Source organism: Rhagoletis zephyria, unplaced genomic scaffold, assembly GCF_001687245.7.
Source record: "Rhagoletis zephyria isolate East Lansing unplaced genomic scaffold, Rhagoletis_zephyria_1.1 Rzeph_scaffold_10823, whole genome shotgun sequence".
NCBI lineage: Eukaryota > Metazoa > Arthropoda > Insecta > Diptera > Tephritidae > Rhagoletis > Rhagoletis zephyria.
In genome coordinates this window covers 1-20,399 of record NW_016167900.1, presented here as the reverse complement: position 1 = coordinate 20,399, position 20,399 = coordinate 1, and the positions used below count along the sequence as shown (strand labels likewise).

At 35.5% G+C, this 20,399-nt stretch overlaps 3 protein-coding genes across 7 annotated transcripts; 2 read left to right on the top strand and 1 right to left on the bottom strand.

The window, feature by feature from the left end:
- Nucleotides 1-95: 95 nt before the first annotated feature.
- Nucleotides 96-2,100, bottom strand: LOC108376682 (myb-like protein P). The gene is given in 2 exon segments (XM_017632911.1): nt 96-1,243; nt 1,246-2,100. Coding segments are annotated over 2 exon segments (1,908 nt in total). The 5' UTR covers nt 2,006-2,100.
- Nucleotides 2,101-2,390: 290 nt separating this feature from the next.
- RabX4 (RAS oncogene family member RabX4) lies at nt 2,391-11,978 on the top strand. Of its 5 annotated transcripts, none has more exons than XM_017632914.1 (7): nt 2,391-2,487; nt 3,225-3,403; nt 7,450-8,180; nt 9,681-9,880; nt 10,516-10,608; nt 10,734-10,847; nt 10,917-11,978. In XM_017632914.1, exons 3-7 carry the CDS (start codon nt 8,057-8,059, stop codon nt 11,028-11,030), a joined length of 645 nt encoding a protein of 214 aa, XP_017488403.1. In that variant the 5' UTR covers nt 2,391-2,487; nt 3,225-3,403; nt 7,450-8,056; the 3' UTR covers nt 11,031-11,978. The 5 variants fall into 5 exon arrangements, 4 of the variants coding, with proteins under 4 accessions (XP_017488403.1, XP_017488402.1, XP_017488405.1 ...); XM_017632913.1 differs by having other exon boundaries at nt 3,225-3,435; XM_017632916.1 differs by lacking the exon at nt 7,450-8,180 and having other exon boundaries at nt 3,225-3,435.
- Nucleotides 11,979-14,774: 2,796 nt separating this feature from the next.
- Nucleotides 14,775-20,379, top strand: LOC108376684 (serine/threonine-protein kinase Nek8). Its single transcript, XM_017632917.1, has 7 exons — nt 14,775-15,449; nt 15,577-15,733; nt 17,260-17,448; nt 17,550-17,688; nt 19,540-19,668; nt 19,763-19,831; nt 20,082-20,379. The coding sequence occupies exons 1-7, from the start codon at nt 15,107-15,109 to the stop codon at nt 20,172-20,174; spliced, it is 1,119 nt and encodes a 372-aa protein (XP_017488406.1). The 5' UTR covers nt 14,775-15,106; the 3' UTR covers nt 20,175-20,379.
- The last annotated feature ends 20 nt before the right edge of the window (nt 20,380-20,399 follow it).

Below are 20,399 nucleotides of genomic sequence, written 5' to 3'. Positions count from 1 at the left end.
CCTCCTGGGGTTCACTATTCACCATTGACATATTGGAATCGAGACGTGGGCGACAACTTGTGCGGTAAATGGTCTCCGAGGAGAAGTTGTGCAAGTCAAGCATTGACTTTCCATTCNTGTGCAGCGACCTCCTGGGGTTCACTATTCACCATTGACATATTGGAATCGAGACGTGGGCGACAACTTGTGCGGTAAATGGTCTCCGAGGAGAAGTTGTGCAAGTCAAGCATTGACTTTCCATTCGGCAAGTCCGGGCGCTGTGGAACCGGGCTGTGCGAATAAGCTATGGGGCTGTTTTGACCATTATATCCACCATATGGCGTGCGTGGCGTAACGGGAAACGCAGGCGTCTCGGGGCGTGCGACGTGTAATGGCGAAGGTGAAATCTTGCCAGCCTCTACCGCATTCGCAGTCGCTGCCACAGTTGACGCTGGCCCAACTGGCAACGACAACGATGCCGCCATCGGGTGATCCGTAACTGACAATGCTGGCTCGATTGAGTTACGACTGTGATATGTGCTCGTCGCAGCGGTGACTTGCTTACTCGTCGTGGCATAAATGGGCGATGACAAGTCATTGCGGCTGCGTGCAACAACGGCAGCCCCCAATGAGCTTCGATTATTTGTTGCATACTCGTGGCTGCTGTCAATGCCATAACCAGCTGCATTTCCATTTCCATATCTGGAGTACTCCAGTCGACGCTCTTGCTGCGATTGTGTTGGAGACGGTGATGGTGAATATTGCCTCCGCGACGGTTGCACTACACGCTTCTCCACTGTACTGTAAAGCGATTCGAGTTGCTGTTGCTGTTGGCTCTGCGGTTGCGGTCGCGATTGCTGTTGCAGTATTCGCGATTGTTGCTGGGAAGCTGCGAACGGCCCGCTTGCCTCTCGGCAGGCATTCGAGGAGCTAATTGTGTGATAATTACGTTCCACATACGTTGAATTGCTGGTCGGCATAGCGACCTCGCGCGCAACTGGAATATCGCGAGTGCGATATTGCTGCAGCTGTTGCAGAGACGTTCGATCCATGGTGTGGGCGCGACGTGGGGGCGGAGGCGCATCATCTAAATTCAAATGAAATTCAAAATCGTAGTTGAATTTTCGAGAATTGGGTGATGTGCCGAAGGTACCCCCGCTGCCGTTGACAATTGGCGTTGTCCCAGTCGGTCGGTAATGCTCCCGCATGACTTTTTCACGACGTTCGCGTAAAAGTTGATCAAAATCATCGCGTGGTTGCGTTCGCGCACGTTTAGGCTGCCGTCAATTGTGTCGCCAATTTCGAATTTTTCGCTGTTGTTGTTGTTGCCGTAAATGAAGTTGTTATTGTTGTATCTCTTGGTGCTACCATAGCCGTTGTTGTAGCCGCTGATGTTGCCATTTAAAGCGTTGCTATGGTCGCTGCTGCCGGCGGTAGCGTAGAAAGCGCTGTCATTGTCGTTTCCATATTTGTAGTGGTACGTATTGGCAATTGTGTTGGTATTAGTGGCTCCGTTGCGCGTAGGTGATCGACTATTCAACGTTTTGCGCACCAATATCGGACTGGTAAGACGTGGTTGCGCTTTAATCGTATTTGTCGTGTCCGTGCTACTTCCCGATGCCGATGTTTTTGCGGTTGTTGATTTCAATGTAGCCGTTAATCCGTTTTTGCTTGCATTTTTGTAATTAGTACCATAATAATGATCAGTGCCTGAACTTAGGCTCATATCCGCCTTCGAAGGCGACGAACTTGGGCCCAATCCGAAATCGCGAATACCACTCGAACCAACACCAACACCGATACCATGTTGATTACGATATAGTCCGCCAGTGCCCGCGTCACCACTAATACTGCGCAATGGCGTCGAGGCCTTATTTATTTGGCCATAACTAAATGGCAACGAATTTTCACGCGCGTGATATGGTATGGCACTACTGTTGTTGTTGCTACTGTAATTGTAGCTATTGGCTCTGGCTTCATCACCGCTGTCCGACACAACAGAGAAATCATCGTATGGCGACCGCATAGTTCGCGAATATTCACAAGACTGATTCGTTGTGGCGCAGTACTACATAGGTTGCTCCGGTGTTGGAATCTACTAGCTGCTACTAGCAGATAGCACGCAGACAACGAATATCTGCATACATTTGAATGTGTGCGTGCACGTTTACAGACGCCGACCCACTCACAGATACAATTATTTATGTACCTCAACACAATCTGGGTGCGAGTATCTTTTCGCTTGATTTCGGATGCCTGTACATATGATTGTTTGTTAGTTTGTTGGTAACGAGACACTGAAAAAATCGCCTACGAATATTTAGGCGCGTTCGAACGTGTCGTTCCCACGACAGTCGGGTCTACGTAACCGGAACGACCCAGATTTATAGTTGGCCAAGGACTGTCACTCCAGCAACACTCCCCAAAAACTCTTTGGGGAAGTTGTATGCTGCTACAACAACAACCACAAAGTGTAGTCTTGAGTTCGTTCTGTATTCTGAAATATAGGTAAGGTTAAGGTAGCAGCTCCACGTGTCAGGGACTCACTTAGACGATTTTAACTTTGTTTGATTTGTTTGAGATTATATTTGAATTCTACAATTTGTTGTCATAGAAATTTTTCTTGTTTTTGTGAATAACTTTTGTTCTACAATCATCCTTTTGTAATTTAATAAAACAATAAAACAAAAGATTTAAAATAAAATTCCTTTCATTTCGTTAAAATTCCACAATAGGCTTACAGCCAATTTCACGAAAGCAATTTATGTAAGTGAAAAATTATTTTAATTTTTTACAATTTTATATGGAAACGAGAGCTATAGGGTGGGATCGGTTCCAGAAAGTTCAACCGCCGCAGGGCGAAACGTACGAAAGCCCTCTGGACCGACTCCAATCTCCTAATATGAACGGCATGAAAAGGCCTCCAGATAAATACTGCATATTCTAACTTCCATGAGTATGCGATTGGTTTGATATATCTCCATACCAAGTTAGAGTACTCTACCATGAATNAAATAAAAAATAATTTTCCATTTAAATTGCTGATATAACCGGCTTTTAGGAAGCCTTCTTCATAGCTAGAGCTCAGATTTACATGCAAATAGTTAAGTATAATGAGGCAAGTCTTTAGGCTTATTTTAGCATAGAAATTCGAGCGCTATTCATAACTTTTTGCAACTTTAAACTTTATTGTGGGGTTCTACCCAAACATAAATTAACGGATAGACCCTTTTGTAATGTTATAGGTTGAACTGAAAAATGCAGATCAAATGAAAATTTCGTGCTCAGTAGTGACTGAAAACCCGCTCATTGATTCGTGATGTGTCATCGAATAGCTATGCAGAATTGCAATTTCTCTAAGTGTACCGGATCATTGGCTTAAAAGCATACATTGAAGCAATCCCGGTGTTCTCCAATAATAAACGTCTGTATTTATGCACACCCATATGAATCCACGTAAGTATGTATATACGTATGTATGTGTATTTATATGTGTGTAAGTATGTAAATACCCTGTAGGAAAATCTCTAGTTCTGAATTGGTTTGCTTCCAGTACATTTAGAACTACTATTAGTTCGCTATAAATCACTTTTGCATGCAAACACTTGGCGAATTTTACACTGAGACGCCATAGGAAATGACAATTTTCTTCAACTGCATTAGCTTTTCTTTAGTTCCGCACCAATTATAAATTCCGCAGTTTAGATCTAATTCGCTTTGCATCCCGAACTATTCCCAACCAGTTCTTGGGTGTGCAGAGCTTGAGTGTGAAAAGCATCTGTAAACAAAAAGGCGCAAAAAATCAATTTAAAGTAAAAAAAATATAGCTTGGGGCTCCGTGGGCCCCTTTTCTGTAGTATCGAACGAGTTCTTATAGATATACATAGATTTCTATTGAATAATTTTTTTTTTATTATTTGGGAGTTATCATAGTGACTATTGGGGTCTTTGCAAATTTGCGTATCACGTAATAGAAGCGGTTAGAAATAAAATAGGTAGTTCCATATTTTGGAAAATGCGGCTTTAATTATTCTTGCATAAAGATATATGTAATTGTTTAGAAAAGTGGGCTTAGCAAATGTTCACTCTAAGAGTTTTAGTTACTATCGGACTGGTTTGTTTTTGGCAATAAAAAACTATGTAGTACTGAACTGCTTTTGATTCACTACGTGTGGCTTTCCCTGCAGGGTATGAATGTGCATATATGTGTACATATGTATGTATGTATATGCATACGTGTTGTCTTGAGGTTTTGCAGCAAATGAAATGAGTAGGTCTTCCTTGATGGTATTGGAGAGTAAGACACATATCCCAGTAAAACCAATATCTAAAGAGATTAGACCTAGTTTAGTGTCCATGGGATACAATTGCTGATTAGTTAGTCTTTGAATCAGTTTAATTAGTCTTCGAATCAGCTCTTAAGCAGGGATCACACGATTTGTACATTTTCACAGTTACAGAGTGGGGTTGTGTGGAAAATTGTTATTGAGTTGAACTCATTCTCGATACAAATTTCTAGACAACACCACACGGTGACTGACAAACTGTAAAAATCTGCAAAAATGTACAAATTGTGTGATCCCTCGAAGTCAACTGGGACTGGTATAAATGTGCACATGGATGTTGTAGGCTTCATGACTTTAGTCTGTGTAAAGGTGTTTCATTTGAATGCTTCCCTACAAGACAGCTGAGTATCATATGAGTACTCATATTATCATTACTCCTAATCACAAAAGTGCTTATCAAAGTCCTCATTTTCGTTCAGGCCATGGGAAAAAATTGAGTACTTTCCCCTCAATGTTGTCATCAGAAAGTCCTCAGTACTAATAGTCAAACTACTCATTTATGCCGTACTACAAAAACAAAAGTGTAAATCTGTGAGAATTTTTGCCTAAAGTGCTCAGCAATGTCTTGTAGGGTTTGTAGTGACTTAGCTTATGTTAACACATATGCATTTGTCTGTCTGACTTTTGTACCCAGTCGAAGTGATGTCATCCACACGCGCACACTCGCTTAAATTGTACATACATATGTATTCCTCTCTTTCGTGATTGCTTTCAAATTGAGAAATTCAAGGTGCTCTCCCAGATGTTTGTATTGGCAGTTGCTTTATCACTGGAAGACGTATGTAGATACTATTCGTTGCTCAGATGAAGTTGTATAAGTGCTTTGTCCGTCCGTTTGCGGCAAAATTGCTCATCTGGAATATTTCAACCGCCTGGGTTGCGATGTTGACCTCCGCACACCGTAAAATCCATATCATCGTCGGGATCTTTGTGGCGGCTTCAATTCCCTGTAATTGCATTCTAAACTAAGCATTGTTGCACTTTGCAATCCAATAAAAATATTACAGCTGCATGAGGCACGTTCCACCGAAAGAAATAGATATGTTCGTATGTTTCGCTTAGGAGAGAAACCTATAGCACAGATGGTTAAGGGGTAAGGGGTATGTATGTAAGGTCTGAAGACACCTACGTACATAGTAGGTACACACGTGCATGCCAAATACAATTTATAGATATGTATATATGTATGTATGTATGTATGTATGTACATTCGAGCATATGCTAATTGATAAATAATAACCAATTTATTATTGTAATGAAGGCCTTTACATTCGCTCACTGATGACAAATTCTAGGTGATCTGATAAATTTTGTAAATACAATGATCGTGTTTGTGTAAAGAGTACAAACTAAGAGAGAAGATGTGAACGCATACATACGTGCACACACATCCATACATACTAACATAGTACTTAAATGTACACATATGCAGCGATAAACTCACAGTCACTCGCACTCATAGATCTGTATGTGTCCCCCATATATTAGATTATAAACACGTTTGTAGGTGGTAAAGGCAGCCACAATTATTTGCCATGTTTTTTGGCGTGTTTGACCTCTTAATAATTGATTTCTTAAAGCTCCCACTCACGTATGTACGTATAGATAAACCTCAATATGTACCTACGTAAACTATGTATATGAATATACATACATATGCGTATGTACATATGTATGTATTATGCGTGTTCATATGTGTGTATTCAGCTTAGTTATAAAATAATATGCTTATATAGAAAATGTCGGTAACTTTGTAAACAAGTCCATAAGAATGTAGAATTTTGTATATTTTTTTTTGTTTGTTTAATAATTATTTTAGCGCAACAATCTCAAGATTTTTTACTTTAATGACATCATTAAATATCCACATAAAGCTGCTTTTACACGGGACGATTTTCTTGTGGATTTTTGTTGTTACCGTGTCGTTTTGTCAGTCGATTTTTCAGTCGACCGAAATCGACCCGTGTAAAGGCAGCTTAACGCCGTCATCTAAAACGCTCGGTTGATAAATGTGAAATTGTATGTATGTACATTACAGTGGGCCAAGTTTTGCAGGTGGGAAAAAATGTCATCGTAGAAAACAAATTAAAAGATACAGTTGCGGTCAAAATGATGGTAGCAAAATGCAAAATAATGCTGTTGGCAACTTATCTTTATTTATTGTTAATAATTTTCATTTAGAATATAGGTCGATCTATATCAGACACAACATAAATAATTGTTTCAAAGCTTGCACAAAGTTCACAAAAAACAACTAAACTTAAAAAATGTTCAACGAAATTTCGATTTTTTATTGGATTTTTCCTAGAAAGGTTTTGAGTATGCAGTTTTTTATCCCTTTCAATTTTACTATGTATAATAAAGTGCAAGTTCCAGGTCGCTAAAAACTACCATTTATTTTTTAGATTTTTTTTTTTGGGAGGGTGTTGCGCATTTTCTTCCACACAAAAGTCAGTTTTGTTTATGCGTTATATGGAAGAAAATTCGCAACAGCCTTCACATAAAAAGTTTTAAAAATCAACGGTAATTTTTAGCTATATTTCTCTTACAGAGTTTCATGCACTTATGCTTGCTTATGACCTACTCACAATAGCCGCGTTAAAGCATGACCATATTTGGTATTTTGGCACCTTAAAAGCTGATAAAAATGACATGCCCATGAACCAGTTTTTATTTTTAGATCTGGACGCTTGTGATTCGAATCGAAGAGCAAATTTGTATGTACATATATAGATGGTTTCTAAAGATATACATAATTTTGCGTAGAAAAACTGGGTATTTGTGGGTATGAATCGAAATTAGACGTTATTGATTATTTTTAAAATTTCTAAAAGAAATTTCATTAGCATTTAGCAAGGTACATTGAACAGGTAGCAGCAGTAGAATGGGGGGAGATTCTGTTAGCGGCAATTTTCGGATCGCTATCACATTTGTTGACGCAACAACACACCAACAAACCACGCACAAAAAAATTTAGCTTATTTTATGAGGATACTGATTGTATCCGCAGATCTTTTGTCCTGGACAAAAATCCCCTCACGCTATTATATATATATACTACATACATATAAACATACACACATCTTTGCGTGGTAGTCCATTTAACATTTTCGAATATTTCCAGCTGTTTTGCGAATAACAAACAAAATATGCGCCATGACGGACAAGTGTCATCTGTGCAGCGAGGAAACCGTAAACAAAACATTTAGCAATCTTCAACCCCAACGGTGCTTAAATCAACCCTTCAACCAAACCCTACATACAACGCAGGCGTTAAATTCGAACAAATGTCTGTCACGTTCCACAAACACTCCACAAAGCAAACTGTTGGTGTGGAGTTGGCCTACGTTGACTTGTTTTCATACGTCAAGAGAGTATTGATTTTTCGCGCATCCATTTGCGAGTTCTTCTTGGTGATGCTGAATCATACTTTTCAATAAAGGCTTACTAAATTGGAAGTTCGGGTTGCAAAATTCAAACGAAAAAAGGAAATTATAAATTGTCTACAAGCTTAATTGGCTGCAATTCGCTAAGATACACGAGTGATTAACGATTTACTCAGCTATTAGCTAGAAGGGTGAAAATAAAATTCATTACATACTCGTANCAAAAGCACAAAAAAAAAGTATTTTCATTGCGTTTAAATACAGTTCCAAGCACCGTTAAAGTCGGTCTATATTGCCAAAATTATCATAGCAGCCAGAGAGGCGGTACTGATACTATAAATCACAATGGCTTTGGACTTTGTTGCGACGTACAAAGTTCTGGTGCTCGGTGACTCTAATGTGGGTAAAACGTGTATAGTCCATAGATATTGTGATGAGAAATACTACGATACATACATTTCCACTATAGGTAAGTGGTGCCTACAGAGGAGGAACTCATACATACATATGTACAAGCCGTAATAGTACATACATACATTAGATAGATATGTATGTAGGTAGAAAATGAATGTAAATATGTGTAACATATATGCAGTTATTACTACAAATCAGAGCTGGCACTTTATGATTACGATTACATTTTGATTACTTGGATTACGATTATTGTAATTGTAATCCCGAAAATTGTCAGCATAACGATTACTGTAATTGTACTTATAACAATTATATACAATTACTGTAATTGTAATCTTAAAATTTTTAGGATTACAATCACGGTATTCATAATCAAGTTTTGCATGATTTCGATTGCAGTAATCATAGTCCCTAAATTTTTAAGATTACAATTATTATAATATCATAAAGGTAACATTTATGATTACAATTAAAGTAATTGTAATCGTATATAATTAAGGATAACAATTACGCAATCGTAATTGAAATGTAATCGTAATCAAAAATTACCCAGCTCTGCTACAAATATACGGTTCTTTGTAACTATTATATCAACGCCGTAGTAAAATTTCAATCATGTACATAGAGGCGTTTAAAATACAAAACCGCGTATCAGCAAAATGCAAAACCTCGTATGTGAAGTTGTAGAAATTATTTTCTAGAGAGTAAAAACACTCATATTTCAAAATGGCTCTCTGTTTTATAAAGCAATCGCATTTATGGCTAGTATATTTCAGGACAAATGGATAAGGATTGAGCCAAGAGCATGTGTGAGCAAATCCAATTTTTGGCAGCAAATGTCAGTTACGCGGTTTTGCAGAATGACGATACGCGGTTTTGTACGTTAAACGACGATACGTACATACATACGTACCTTTGTGCATACCTACATACATATGTATGTGTGTCCAAAAAACCGAATTTTTGAAACTGAAATTTGGCAGCACACAAGTGATATCGTCGAATTAATGCTGGTTTTCGACATTAAACATTGTGTTTAACTAAAATTTTGTACGTCTACTTAAAATACCTAATTGCATAACACATTCAAATGCATATGTATGTATATGTATTAGTCCAAAAAAATCGTACTTTAAGTTTGTAAGTTGTGAGATTTGATAATAAAAGAAAATAGATACTACTGGTCCAAAAGCCAGTGCCGAATACTCGAGTACATTTCAGGCGAAACACTGGGCTTTCTACTCAGGATGTCAAATCTCATTTGGTACTTCAATTCCATTAATATGTAGAAATAAATCTGCATGATTGCAGGTCTTTTTTTACTTAAGGTTGGCTACATTTTTAACAGTGCTATTTATCAAGAGCAGACTCCTTTCGGGCTGGCTCGTCGACCAATTTGTTGTCATGCTGTGCTCCGACATCAGATAAGGAGACCTACATACATACATATATACATATATACATACACTTATATCCTTTTGTGTATTTCTATTTACATACATATGTACATCTATTTTAAGCCACTCACAATTTAATTAACTTCCCGCGTGCTTAGGTATCGATTTCAAACAGAAACTCATCAACTTGGATGGAGTGCCAATAAAGCTACAAATTTGGGATACAGCAGGACAAGAAAGATTTCGAACGCTAACCACAGCTTATTATCGCGGAGCAATGGGCATACTACTGATGTATGATGTGACGAACTTGGAGAGTTACAATAACCTGTCATATTGGCTGCGAAATATTCAAGAGGTATTTCATAAATATGTTATATTCATATAAACATATAAGAGCACTGCACGATTACGTTGCACATCGCACGATTGTATGTACATACTGTTGAAACTTACTCGCCTTATTATTGCCACAGTGCGATTATAAATTATATACATTTGGAGATTTCTCTTTCATACATATATATTGCATAAAGTTTAAGATTTCAAATTCAGTTAATTTAAATATAAATGGATTCATTAAGCAAGAAAAATTAAAACTTAATAAGCAAATTAAAGATAACTAGTTTTTGGAACTAAATTTTGTGATTTTAATTAGTTTAGCCAAACTAAATACGTTTAAATTGCTTCACCATCACATTCCGTTATAGGATATGCATACTATACATACTATGTACATATGTATGTATGAAAGTATGTATGGCACAAATAATGTGTCAGGCTGTTTGCTTCCTGAACAATTACTAAACAAGTATCTAATAGCCAGCGATGTCGCGATAGCAAATGGTGTGTACTCGCCGCATAGGATATGGTGATTATTAAATATAAATAATTATGTACTCGTACAATGCTCTAATACAAACATATGAATGTGTGTATAAATTTTTATAATTTAACAACAAATTACTAAATTGCGTTGATTTATATGCGTAGAACGCGTCACCGGATGTTGTCAAAGTCCTGGTTGGCAACAAATGCGAATGTTCGGCAACGCAGCGAGCGGTTGACAAAGAAAGAGGCGAAAAAGTAAGTTCAAATGGCAAATTAAATAAAAGTTAATTATGTAATATGTACATACCTATTTCATTCAGTAATCCAGTTGCATAAGAATGTCTATTTGAAATGTATTAATTTAATTATTTCACACACAGATTGCTGAAAACTTCGATATGCCATTCTTTGAGGTATCCTGCAAATGCAACATAAACATTGAGGAGGCTTTTCTAGCATTGGCAAGAAAAATCCGAGAACAGCGCGAACGCCGGGTAACTCTATATAATGTTTTACCCACATTCTCTAAAAAAATTGTTTATATCTACTCGTCTTTATTTCAGGGTGATAATTTTGATAACGACGAAAAGACACAAGACAAAAAATCGCCCGGTTCCAACGGCTTAGGTACATTCAGCTTGGCCAGCTTGTCCGAAGGCAATCGTTGCTCCTGCTAAGCCGAACGGAAATATTCCACATACTCCTAAGGAACAATACGTCCAATAGAGTGCTATAGTGGAATACTTCCATGCATACATACAAACATATGTATGTATATGTACGCCTAAGTATACAAGTACATACCACTGGGCGGGCAAGTGCATTCAGTGTTAGTGTGGGAACGTTGGTTGGCTGGATTTTGAAATCAGGGAGACTCAGACGTACGTATGTACTATGTATGTATGATTGTATATTTTGAAGGAACAAAGCCAATTTAGTCAAAACTTATGTATATTCCTCAGAGAAATAAATCGCTGTTTGAATCTCAACGCTTCATATACATATGTAGCATATGTACGTACATATGTATATTGCGAATTGGGTTACTTTAAACAGTGTTTTTTTAAATACCATTAATTAGGCGCTGGAGTAGTTAGTTACATCCATAAATCAATTGCCGTTTGGTTGCTAATTAATGAAAATTTACTCTTGAACATACATAAGTACATATGAGGCAATGAGAGTCAGAGGAGCATATCTACATACGAAAAAATTTGTTTGAGTAATATGCGAAGGAAGGATTTATAAATACTAAATAGCAGGGACGTGCACAGGTTTTGAACCGAACCGGTTTTGAACCGGAAAACCGATTTTTTCTATTAATTAATTGAACCGAAATTTTCCACAAATGTTTGATCCGAACCGAAACCGAACCAATTTTCATAAAGGTTTAAAGGTTAGTTTAATCCAATTTTCATTAGATAAATTTACACGCTTTTGTTTCGTTTCGTTAAATATGGTAATACCTACTACGTTTGTTTACCATGTGGAAATATCAAATGTAAAGGCAACTCATCTCATTTAGCACACACTTAAAATTTAACCTTGCGCTTTGTTGCACTTGACACTTTACACTTAGACTTGCACGTTATTTTTTTTTCCCAACCCTTGAACAGAACCCCGGTTCAAAGACTAAAAAAAAAACGCTTTGTCGAACCAATGCAAAAGTGCAAAAACGGTTCGAACCGCTAAACCGAACCGACCAAATTTTTCATCCGGTTCACGTCCCTGATAAATAGGGTCTTTCACTGAAAAGTTCATTGCATCTACGTGATGCTGCCTGTTAGAGTAAAATGAAACTGAACAATCGTGTCTCGGGCTATTAGCGTTTCATTCTATTAATGCATTTTAAGCTGTACCTCACCTTTTTAATGTAAGGCTACTTTGGCTCTCAAAGCCTCATATGTACATATATATGTATGTATAACATACACATTATGTACATATGTACAGTGTTGGACAAAAGATATTTGACTGGGAATCGGAACTTGATTAAAATGAGACTTAAAAGATTTCGAAAAAAATGTTAAATAGTTTAATTAATTTATACACGCAACACAAATTAAAATTTTTCTTACAAATAATTGAATTTTAAAATTTGGATTTGCTCATTTTCAGAAAATGTTGCGCAACACAGCATTTTATTGTGGCAACATTTGATAAGGCTATCGAAAATAAAGTTGTTTTGTTGAATAGTGTGCATAAAAATACATAAACAATTTTATAGTACATATTTGTTTTCTTATTTACACTGATTTTTTCGAATGTTTCATTTTACTAAATATTATACTATTTCTATCAGAAAAAGGACGTAATCTTGCATGGCTATCCATAATTTAAATAACAAAAAAAACATCAATATTAAGCAGGAATTATCAAATTTACTTATTAAAAAAATCATTTTTAGCATCACTAAATTTCACATTTACCATAGTACCTTAACATCGCAGGGATAAAAAAATCACGTTTAGCATGACAATGAAAACACTCAAACCACAAAAGTCCCTTTTCCACAATTTAACGTTACTTAGAAATAGCACGCAAATGTAATGCCATATAAAAGTCCATATAAAAGTGTAAACAACTAATTATCGATAATAGGCCGAATGGGAAAGTTTCCAGATTCATTTTTACGCGTTTGTATTTTTATATTTATATACCCGAGCGCACTTGTGCACAATTTTTATTATAATAGTTTGTTTCTTTGGCCTTGCGTTCATTCTTAAGTTGGCGGATGTATGTATAAATATTGCTTATTTTATTTGGTCTTTGTTTAATTGTATGTACATTGTACATATATTATTTTTTGCTTATCTCTTTCTCTATATTTAAGTCAGATATTTGTTGTACTATAAAAGGTTAACGTAGTTTCAATTTCGGCAAGGAATTTTTAGAACTCCTCTTGTGGTTTTTTGCCTTCTAAACATTTTTATGAAAAATTGGAATAATATGTAAATAAGTAAACAAATATATACTATTTATAATGGAGTAAATTATGATCAGTCCAATATGTTTTGTCGCGCGGCTGCTGGAACATGAACCGCTGACTTCAATTCTCAAGGAAAATGGGTAAATTAATTCCAAAAAAAACTTTTATTTGTATGAACATATGTTTGTCCAACACTGTGTTGTACCTATGCACATACATATGTATGTATGTATGTACGTTATTATCCCTCATGAACGATTTTACAACACAAAAAAATAATCATACATAAATAGAAACATTAGAAAATTTGCTAAGGATAAATAAAACACTAAATGAGTACTAAAGTAACGAACCATTCTTCCTTTTTAAAAAGAGTACATAATTGAAACCACCTAAGAAAAAATCACGATCATAAGGGAGTTTTGATTTTTTTTTTTTTGAAATACACATAAACTACTACTCATACATACATAAATACTTAATTATAAATACCAAATGCGCAACGATGGAACATTTGGAAAACAGGCCTCCAAGGGAGCCCAATGTTTGATGTTTTCCACCGTATGTAATATCTAACAGCTTCGTAGTCAATTACCAACTAGTGTACAATAAAAAAAAAACGATCGTTGGTACAGAAAACTTCTGTTAATCATAGTATTTATATAGCATATAGAATGCGGAAGTGTAAAAACACCACCCCGTATTAATTATTTTCCGCTCGAAATACGAGTTTCATAAAAAATTTGCATACATAAGTGCATAAGTGTAGATATTTGTGTATGTACATACATACATACATGTGTATGTATGTATATCTAGCACGAGGTTTGATGCAGTTGTATGTACATATATGTTACCGGCCAAAGCCGATCTTAGGACAAACTAGTTTTGACTAGGCTAAACTAGATCGGGCGCCACAGTATTTTTGAGTAGAACTCCTTTCTGCGTAAGCGGCCTTGGGCCAACTCCAACTACACAGTCCACAATATTGTTGCGTCCAACTTGGTTTCGCGTTAGACGGATGTATTGGATCTAGCTAGAACTTGTTTAGCCCAGGAAAAACTAGTTTGTTCTAAGATCGGGTTTTGCCGGTAACACGTATGTATGTACATAAATACAAAGCTCGATTATATGCTATGACTTAAGTATTTTAGCCAAAAGAGATATAATTTAAGAACCACTTGATATTGAAATATAATGTAAAACGATTTGATGCATTAGTTAAGTGAAATTTTACTAGCCGACTTAAAGTAGATTTAAGATTTATTTTTAAACAATTTACAAAAGATAAGAATACATATAAATAATAACAAAAGTAACGAAATAAAATACATAACCTTCTAAGTACTTTGAACTAAACATAAGTGTTATTATTTATTACTATTATTATTTGTGTGCCAAATTTCAAATGAACAAAGTGTCACGCCACCTGGAGGGGCGGGTCAGCGTCTAGAGAGGGCAACCCATATGGCATGATGAAGTGAATGAATGCACGCACATACCTACACAAATATATATTTTCATATTTAAAAGGGGTAAGTATGTTTTGTTAAGCTGCCCTCTCCCTATCTCCCTATTTTCCGGCGACATCAATGTGCATATTATTTACAAACATATTTAAACCCAAATCGTCGGCACTTGTTTGACACATGTTGCTCCCAATTCGCCATCAATTGCCATTGCTAAGCAACTTAAGTGACCACAACATTTTTACGGGCCACTAACCACTAACTCTATTGTAAGCAGTAATCTTGATGGACTAAAATAGTATACCTTTACCAGTGCAGAGACAGATATGTACTATTATTATTGCTTAAAGAAAAAATGAAACATTTCAAAGCTAAAGCCAGCTCATTACCACTCTTTAATGGTCGAATATCCGATTCATCCATATCGAGTAGCTCGTCATCTGTTGCTCTTGTCGCGTCGAAATCAAAAAAGCGGGCGACCTTCAATGGAGTTATGCAACCAAAAATATTTACCATATCTAACTCATCATCATCGGTGGTGTCATTGTTGAAGGACGAGCCTCCAAGGCCTGCAAAGAAAAGCCTAGAATCTGCAAATATTTACAATGACGACGGAGTAGTGGGTCGAACACCAAAAGTGTCAGAAGTCGCTGGTCCCGAGCTTCATAATTATGAGAAACTTCGCGTAGTAGGACAAGGTAAAGTCTATTTTAAAAACTTGTATCTTTACTATTTTTATACGACCACACTGCCAGACGTACACACATATGTATATGAGTTTATAAGTGCATTTATTCAATTTTGGAATACGTGCACTATTCGTAGGTTCATTTGGAGTGGCAATATTATATCGACGTAAAGTTGACAATCATCATGTCGTATTTAAGCAAATTAACTTATCCGATCTCACGCCATCCGAACGAGATTTGGCTATGAATGAGGTGGAGGTCTTTTCCAAGCTTCACCATCCGAACATTATCAGGTAATACGGTGAAAACATTTAAATGGAAAACTTGTTCTTATTGTTTTATTGTACGAGTATTGTGTTATTATATTTAAAGGAGAAAACCCATAATTGTGACAGTTATTTTGTTAATTTATACATCTGTGGTCACATGTAAACAGCTCCTAACTCGAGAATTATATTTTCGAGAAAATCGCCTTATTTATTATATGTACATATTTTGAGACTCTTAAAAAGTACGCTAGAAAAAATGTACATCAAAAAACTGTTAGAGCCAATTTCATAATGAAAAGTTTCCTTTTAGCTAAAGTGTCATTTGAATATACTTTAAACAAGAAGTGCTTCCATAATAAAAATGACAGTTGAATAATAACAAAATGTTCATTTAACCCTTCGCCGGGCGCAACTGATCTGTCAGACACATCCAGCACATCTTTTTATCTCGCCGTGCCGTTTTATACCGTTAACTTTGCTTACGCTCAGTAGCTGCAGAGCTGAAGAGTAAAACCACTCAGTTTTTGTTTGACACTCACAACTAGAAGTTATGCAGAGTTTGATCTGAGAAGCTCATTGCGCCCAAACTCGTCACATATATTAAAATAAGTATTTTTAGAAATACTTTTACATTACTTTTTTAAATTTTAGTATTCATCTAAAAATAGCTATTATTTCATATACCCGTGTTTAATTTTTATGCAATATTTGCATTTTTCTAAACTATTTTACGTCTTATGTTTGACTTTTGGATTTTTTAACTTTATTTTAAGATTTTTGTATTAGCTGCTAAATTTGTGTCAAATAAAGGATTTTTTCAAAAATATTGACATTTACTTCTTTTTCACATCCCTAAACGCCGTGCCAGTATTTCCCAGATGTATAAACAATATAATTATGTGTTTATTATGTGTTTTTAAAAGTGTGCCAGTAAGGCACATTGCGCCCGAAATTAGCAGTCACCATATTACGCCTGACGAAGGGTTAAATGAAAATAACGATGTTTGCAATGCTGATCTCGGCGAAATTGCATCAGCTGATTGTCATACATATGTTACTATACTATGAAAATTACATACTTCTTTCTCTTACAAAAGGAACCTTTATGCCATTTAAATTTTCATTTTGTGTTTTTAACTAAATAGCCTATATGGGCACCTTTATCTTTTAAGTGGCTTTATAAAATCGATCAGCAAAATAAAGCATCCTTTAAATTTCAAAACATTCTTTAATTTTGTTATGATATCGGCCCTTAATAATATGCATAAAATATGTACAAAACAACTTTTATATGAAAAAACGATTCGTTTTATTTTTGTACTTAGTAATTTTTGATTAAAACGAGCTTTAGCGCATTAAAAAAAAAAAAAAATCAAAATTCTGCCGTCTTAAAAGTTGGAGGCATTTTCGACGCGTTCCACAGCACAAATCTCACCGAATTGAAATAAAATAGTTTGGGTAACTTATTTCATGAGGCTTCCTATTGTACATACATATGTATGTATATGTACATATATTTGTATCTGCATTAATTTTTTTACATTTAATAGTTACCTCGGCAGCTTCATTAGGGACAACACATTGCTGATCGAAATGGAGTACGCTGATGGTGGAACACTCGCCCAGGTCATAGCCGACCGTCCGGTCAAAGATTATTTTCCTGAACGTTATATCATCGCAGTGTTTGAACAGATTTCTAGTGCCATTAATTACATGCATTCGGAGAATATCTTACATCGGTACGAAATAATACATGGAAGTATACATATGTATTATACTTCTTGCCTTTAAAATGTTAAAATGTATCTAAATATATTAAATACTTATTGATTCTTTATAGAGATCTAAAAACTGCAAACGTGTTTTTAAATAAACGCGGCATTGTAAAGATTGGCGACTTTGGCATATCAAAAATAATGAATACTAAGGTTTTAGCACAAACTGTTTTGGGAACGCCCTACTACTTCAGTCCAGAGATGGTATGAGTTAATATTTATTTAGTTTAAGAACAATTCTTATTATCAGAATAACTGAGCGCACGTATCCAATTTTTTATTCAAATGGAGGTACTACCTAGGGTTCGAACGATACTATCGATATTGAGTAAGCATCGATACTGAGGGCATAAAAATGAGTACTTTAATACTCGATACCTTATTTGGTGATTTTACTCGATACTTTGCAAAGTACTCGTAGCATCGAAAACTTTTTAAAAACATACTTTTTAAATTTTTTCTTTACTTATAAGGATTACTATCATTCAATTTTGTCCATCACTTAAAATAAAGTGAAATTTCGTGTAGTCTGTTGCATAACATAAACGAAATAAGTTAAAGTTTAATGGCCTTATTCATAAAAAATAAAGTAGGTTTAAAGAGCTCAATAAAAGGACATTTTCTTACATTTTTCAGTTTATAAACCTTTTTTTTTATGATAAAGGCCATAAAACCTTCCGCAAAGTTCACGAAAATGCAGAATTTTTGGAAACCTTTTGGGTATGCAGTTTTGTAACCTATTCAACTTTACGTGTAGCCTACTACCATTGAGTTTTAATTCAATCTTGCCATTATTATACTAAAATTGAATAGGCTACAAAAATGCATACCCAAAAAGTTTACAAAAAATCTTAATAAAATTTGAAATTCGTGAAAGTATATATATATATATGTATGTATGTATGTATGTACATTTAACGTTAAAATTACTTCTTACGTGAAAGTAAGTTCTGCAATGAAATATAAATCAAATATTTTAAAATTGTATTGTTTTAATATCAAGAATAATTTCAATAGAAATAATTTTAGTATCCCAAAAAACGTATTTTAATACTGAGTAGTATCGATACTTTTTCCCTGATACTTTTAGAGTATCGATACCATGAGCTCGATGACAGAATGAGTACTCAGTATCGATACCAAAGTCTGAAATTTCGAACCCTAGTACTACCTGGACACGATAGGGGAAGTCACGATTTGTAGTATTTTAGGTGTAAAGTAGCTACGTACGTAGCAATCTAGCACGCATATCTAACAGGTAGGAGAATTAGAGCAAAAACAAAATTTGTGTGTTTTGTTGCAGCTTCTGGTATCTACAGTGTCAAACCAATAGTCTGCTTTTTTTAAATGTCATAGTGGGCGATGTGAAATATAAACAAAAACGTAGATAAATAAAAAATGTAATTTAAAAAAATAATAATAAAGAATTGGTTCCACTTTCTTTTTGTTGAATTCCAGAAGCATCAATACATCCGTTTCCGGTCCCAAAAATCAGCGTTTATGCTCCTATGTGACGTTTTCACAGTGGGGGGCTAACTCAAATTCGGCAGTTAACTTTAATAGTAAAAGAAGCCCTAAGTTAAGCAAGATTCACATGCGAATACATTTTGCCAATTATGAATTTCGAGAAAAAATTAACAATATTTGGCAGTTTAGATACCAGATAATAAAAAAAAATATCAAATCAGCTGCTCTCTGCTACCAATGTTTAATATATCTTTGGCATATAATTTTCTTATTACGTAAGAGTTCAAAAATAGTTACTCAAAAATTAAACGAGCTCTACCATCTTTAACAATAGCCACAAGAATTGAAATACGTATGTACATTCGTAGCTAAGTATTTTGTAATAACCGGCTTCAAAAAAGGAGAAAGGTGATCAATCCGCCGGAATATTTTTTTATGTATGATACCGGATAACTTTGGACTACGTAAACCGTTTTCCATAATTCTTTATAATAATTTTTTATCGGAAAGCTACCTCAAGGGTGGTCCCATATTAATTAGGCTAATGATATATAGTTTATAATTTTTATTTTATTTTTTTAATTTCAGTGCGAAGGCAAGGAGTACGACAACAAAAGCGATATTTGGGCCTTAGGCTGCATTCTTGGCGAGATGTGTTGCCTCAAGAAGAGTTTTGCGGCTTCAAACCTCTCGCAATTAGTTTCCAAAATAATGGCGGTATGCTTATAAGGCCTCGCCTGTTTCTTGCATATTCTTAAATATTTACACGTATATCTTTTATATTTGTCATTGTCGTTATCATAAAATTTAGGGCAATTATACCGCCATACCTACAGGATATTCTTCAGGGCTGCGGAGTCTTCTGAGCAATCTTTTGCAGGCAAGTTTGAACAAGAAAAATGCACACATAAATACATACATACATATCGAGCCCTAGCCGCCAAAAAGATGTAGATAAGCGACCTTTTTTTCAAAATTTTCTTTTTTTATGCAGAAATGTTCCTATAGCTCTGATGCATTTCAGCATTAAAAATCAAATTTTGAAAAAAAAATCTTTTTGGCGGTAAGGGCTCGATATATCCTCATTTGTAAGCAGCTCTCGCAAGTGCAATTTAATTTTAATTTCGCAGGTAGATTCTTCTCGACGGCCAATGGCCTCGGAAATATTGGAGTATTGGATTCCATTGATATTTAGAAATTTGGGGAAAAATAAAGGGTACTAATACCTAGCTATGTAGATATATTAGATATGCCTATACATACATACATATGAGTATTTCCAATATGGCGTTACGTGACACTCCCCTGAAGGAAAGAGTGGTCCAATTGCTCGAAAAATATAGTCGTAGGTATATGTAGTAGTTTTGTAACTAGACCAAAGAAGGTCCAAAAATTTAAGGCAATGTAATGTAAAACAGGTGAATTGTACTAAAAGTGGTCCGAATGTA

Excerpts from the sequence above, each read along its gene's own strand:
- RabX4 (XM_017632912.1), top strand. The coding sequence starts at position 5,130 with ATGAAGTTGTATAAGTGCTTTGTCCGTCCGTTTGCGGCAAAATTGCTC. Across the intron at positions 9,881-10,515 it reads GGCTGCGAAATATTCAAGAG|AACGCGTCACCGGATGTTGT; the intron begins GTATTTCATAAA and ends TTATATGCGTAG. Across the intron at positions 10,609-10,733 it reads ACAAAGAAAGAGGCGAAAAA|ATTGCTGAAAACTTCGATAT; the intron begins GTAAGTTCAAAT and ends TTTCACACACAG.
- LOC108376684 (XM_017632917.1), top strand. The coding sequence starts at position 15,107 with ATGAAACATTTCAAAGCTAAAGCCAGCTCATTACCACTCTTTAATGGT. Across the intron at positions 15,450-15,576 it reads ACTTCGCGTAGTAGGACAAG|GTTCATTTGGAGTGGCAATA; the intron begins GTAAAGTCTATT and ends CACTATTCGTAG. Across the intron at positions 15,734-17,259 it reads CACCATCCGAACATTATCAG|TTACCTCGGCAGCTTCATTA; the intron begins GTAATACGGTGA and ends TACATTTAATAG.